A 4,103-nucleotide genomic window follows, 5' to 3' on the forward strand; every position below is an offset into this window, starting at 1 on the left:
AAAGATACAGGGCACAAAGAATAAGACAACTACTGTGATGTGAGAGACACACGTAGAGAGGGCTCTGTGCCTCCCCTCCAAACTGTATGCCCTTAGGGAATGCAAGATGACTACATAGGAGACCAACAGGAGGAGGAAGTTTAACAGGCAGATGAACCCACTGTTGGCAGCAACAAAGAGACCAAGGATGTGGGTGTCCACACAGACAAGTTTCAACAAAGGGTACAAGTCACACATGAAGTGGTCTATGACATTGGGGCCACAGAAGGGCAGCCGGACTGTAAAGAGGACCTGAATGGTTGCATGGAGAAATCCTCCAGTCCAGGCCACCCCCAGCAGGAGGATGCACAGCCTGTGGCTCATGATGGCCGTGTAGTGCAGAGGTTTGCAGATGGCCACGTAGCGGTCATAGGCCATCTCTGTGAGCAGGATGATCTCAGTAGCACCAAAAATGTGTTCTGCATAGACTTGAGCCATACACCCATTAAACGAGATTGTCTTGATCTCCTGGAGGGAGTCCACAATCAACTTAGGAGCTGAAGAAGAAGAGTAAATTATGTCTATCAAGGAAAGGTGGGTCAGGAAGAAGTACATGGGGGAGTTCAGAGCCTGGCTGGTGGTAATGGTAACCACAATGAGCAGGTTGCCTGAGAGGGTTACCATGTATAAGACCAAAAACACCACAAACACTATTTTTTGCATTTGGGGGTTCTGTGTAAGACCTACTAGAATGAACACAGTCACATTCCTTTCATTCGCCATCTATATGGTGTGGGTAATAAAAACTCTGGCAAGGAACACTTTACCTTTAAAAAAGAAAGAAAGAAAAAGGGAATATAAAAGAATGAATTACTACAAAACACTACCTTTTAACAGTACTCTGACAATATCACAATGATTCCTTCTTTTCCCCAAACTGTCTAGGAACACATGGACCAAATTTCTCTTAGTTGACTCTCTTAGATTTTTTTTTACATTTTTTTAATAGTTTTCAAAATTCTGGAGCTTGCCTTACTAATTTTAATCAGAAAATACATGTTTTTTTCTTGGAGCCTTAGGTTGAAACAGTGAATTCTTTAATTGAATGGTATATGTATGGGAAAAGAAACATAGGAAGCTGTGTTCTGGCACATTGTGGGACCCCAAAATATATTATCTGAATATAGTAATATTTGAGGAAATCACTTTAATGTACTCATAAAGTTATTGTTATAAGTTCACTAAATGAACATAGAATGAGGGTCTCACTGGACTCTAACAGCTTTTAGAGGATGAGGGAAGGGGGTAAGTCTGCCCTAGTTGCCCCATGGACCACTTTTAATCATCCTAGATACTGTCTTTAGTCTACCATCTAAAAATTATTGATCACTAGTTTTAACATATGCCATTAATACTAACAGGTAATAAGCCAAGTCTCAGTAATCAACCAGATCACTTTAATGCAAAGTCTATTTCCATTTACTTGATAAGGAATATATATATTAGTCAAGCCCACTTTAAGGTAATATATACAGCTAAGTGGGTTTCCCAGATGGCACTAGTGGTAAAGAACCTGTATGCCAATGCAGAAGACATAAAAGACATCAAGACCCAGGTTTGATCCCTAGCTTGGGAAGATCCCCTGGAGAAGGGCATGCCAATCCACTCCAGAATGCTTGTCTGGAGAATCCCACGGACATAAGAGCCTGGTCGGCAACAGTCCATAGGTTCGCAAAGAGTTGGACATGCCTGAAGTAACTTAGCAATATGCATACAACTAAGTATTGTCATTATTAATCTTTGCATTTTACAATAACTAAGATTTCATTATTCTCTTCATATTTATGTATTTTTAAAGAAAAAAGGCAGTGAAAGGTAAAATGAATTGTCTATGTTACAAGTGGGCAAGGTACATAATGAGGTAACTCTTCCAACGAAGTTACTCAGTCTTGTCCGACTCCTTGTGATCCAATGGACTGTAGCCTACCAGGCACCTCTGTCCATGGGATTTTCCAGGCAAGAGTACTGGAGTGGGTTGCCATTTCCTTCTCCAGGGGATCTTCCAGGCCCAGGGATCGAACCCAGGACTCCCACATCGCAGGCAAATGCTTTACCATCTGAGCCACCAGGGAAGCCCCAGATTCTCTGCACCAGGGAACTCTTCCAGATGATCCCACAAACTCTTCATTGAGAGGATAGCTTTAGAGTCCCAAGCCCCAGGATAGTGGGCTCTCTTCTGGATAGCCCAGGGCATCAGAGAATCCTTCCAGGGACAAGGACACTTGAGAAGAAAGTCTGCGTACACTTCTAATTGCCAACTCTTCTCTAGACAAGATGACACCTGGGAGAACCAAGAACCAACTGATATATTTTTATGCTTTCCCAATGGTCTGTACCAAAGGTTGGATTTCATGATCAAAATCAGACAGAAAATCCCAAACTTAACTCATTCATTCTCATTATTTCACTTTTTACCTCAGCTTCTTGCAAACTTTGAAGAAGTTGGCTTTAAAATAGTTCTCTTTTACCAATTTATGTCAGCTCCCTTCATCCCACACAACACAATAGCCAACTCACAAACAAAACAACCTGGCCTATGTCAAACTCAGTGGACATTTTTGATGTCCTCTGTTAATTGACAGACACAAACACAGGATAATTTTCTGTTTTGTTCATTTTTTGTCTTAATCCAAAGACCAATTCTGTTCCTATTTCCACTCATATTCTCTAATATTCATAATTTTGGAAAAATAAGAAATGGACAAAAGTTACAGACAGTAAAATAATCTTGACCTTCCATAAAATGGCAAGCAGACTGCAACTGAGAGGTAAGAACTTCAGCAAACAAACTACTTAAGCAGGGAAATCTTTGTTTATTTGCTTAAATTCAATATACTCAAACATTGGTTACTGCACTTTTACTATGTCTGCTTTTTCTCAATCTTTATAGAATGCAGAGATTTATTTTTACACCATGGCATTCCTATAACTGTTAGCTTTGTTGAGTTTCACAATGTACTAGGCATTACACTAAATATTTACATGTACGTGGTCTTCAAAATGATCCTTGTGAGGTTGATGTACTGTTGACTGATTTTAAAGACAAAGAAGCTGTGGTTAAAGAAGATAAATGACTTACCCAAAGCAATAATGATGAAAACCCTAATAGAGAAGACTGGATTCAAATTCAGGATGCCTGCATCCAGCTCTCTACCACTCAGTGCCTCTCCAGGAGGAACCCAGTTTACTTCTGGGAATCAGCAATGCCAGAGTTTAGACATGGCCACCGGTGACCACATGAAATCCATGGCAGTTCTTTTGCTAACCTGTGAAATATAGTGAAAGATGTTAATGGGATCCAGGGTCGATTGGACAAGACCTAGAATTCTGTAAACAAAAAATCTCCCAGTACTTTGCATTTCATCATCTCATCAGTTCGGTTAAGTTCAGACACTCAGTCGTGTCCGACTCTTTGAGACCCCATGGACTGCACGTAGCATGCCAGGCCTCCCTGTCCATCACCAACTCCGCAGCTTGCTCAAATTCATGTTCATCGAGTCAGTGATTCCATCCAACCATCTCATCCTCTGTCGTCCCCTTCTCCTCCTGCCTTCAATCTTTCCCAGCATCAGGGTCTTTTCAAATGAGTCAGTTCTTTGTATCAGGTGGCCAAACTATTGGAGTTTAAGCTTCAGCATCAAATCTTCCAATGAATATTCAGGACTGATTTCCTTTAGGATTGACTGGTTTGATCTCCTTGCAGTCCAAGGGACTCTCAAGAGTCTTCTGCAATACCACAGTTTAAAAGCATCAATCTTTGGCACTCAGCTTTCTTTATGTCCCAACTCTCTTCTTTTTTTTTTTTGGACTTTATGCATATTTTTTTTCAGGCAATAATTAAAATTTTATTGGACCACAGCTATGCTTATACAGTTACATATTGTCTCTGGCTGTTTCTTTTTATTTTTTTTTTTTTAATTTTAATTGGAGGCTAATCACTTTACAATATTGTGGTGGTTTTTGCCATACATTCACATGAATCAGCCATGGGTGTACATCCTGAACCCCCCTCCCACCTCCCTCCCCATCCCATCCCTCAGGGTCATCCCAGTGCACCAGCCCTG

General features: G+C 40.8%; 1 protein-coding gene across 1 annotated transcript; it reads right to left on the bottom strand.

The window, feature by feature from the left end:
• Positions 1–3: 3 nt before the first annotated feature.
• On the bottom strand, positions 4–3,289 carry LOC105003014 (olfactory receptor 4C12-like; the record flags this gene model as incomplete). Its single annotated transcript, XM_010859925.1, has 2 exons — positions 3,119–3,289; positions 4–806 (listed from the first exon to the last, which is right to left on the bottom strand). A coding segment is annotated over exon 2 (759 nt), but the record flags the coding sequence as incomplete, so codon positions are not given.
• Positions 3,290–4,103: the final 814 nt, after the last annotated feature.

This window comes from Bison bison, unplaced genomic scaffold (genome assembly GCF_000754665.1).
Source record: "Bison bison bison isolate TAMUID 2011002044 unplaced genomic scaffold, Bison_UMD1.0 scf7180017856921, whole genome shotgun sequence".
Classification (NCBI taxonomy): domain Eukaryota; kingdom Metazoa; phylum Chordata; class Mammalia; order Artiodactyla; family Bovidae; genus Bison; species Bison bison.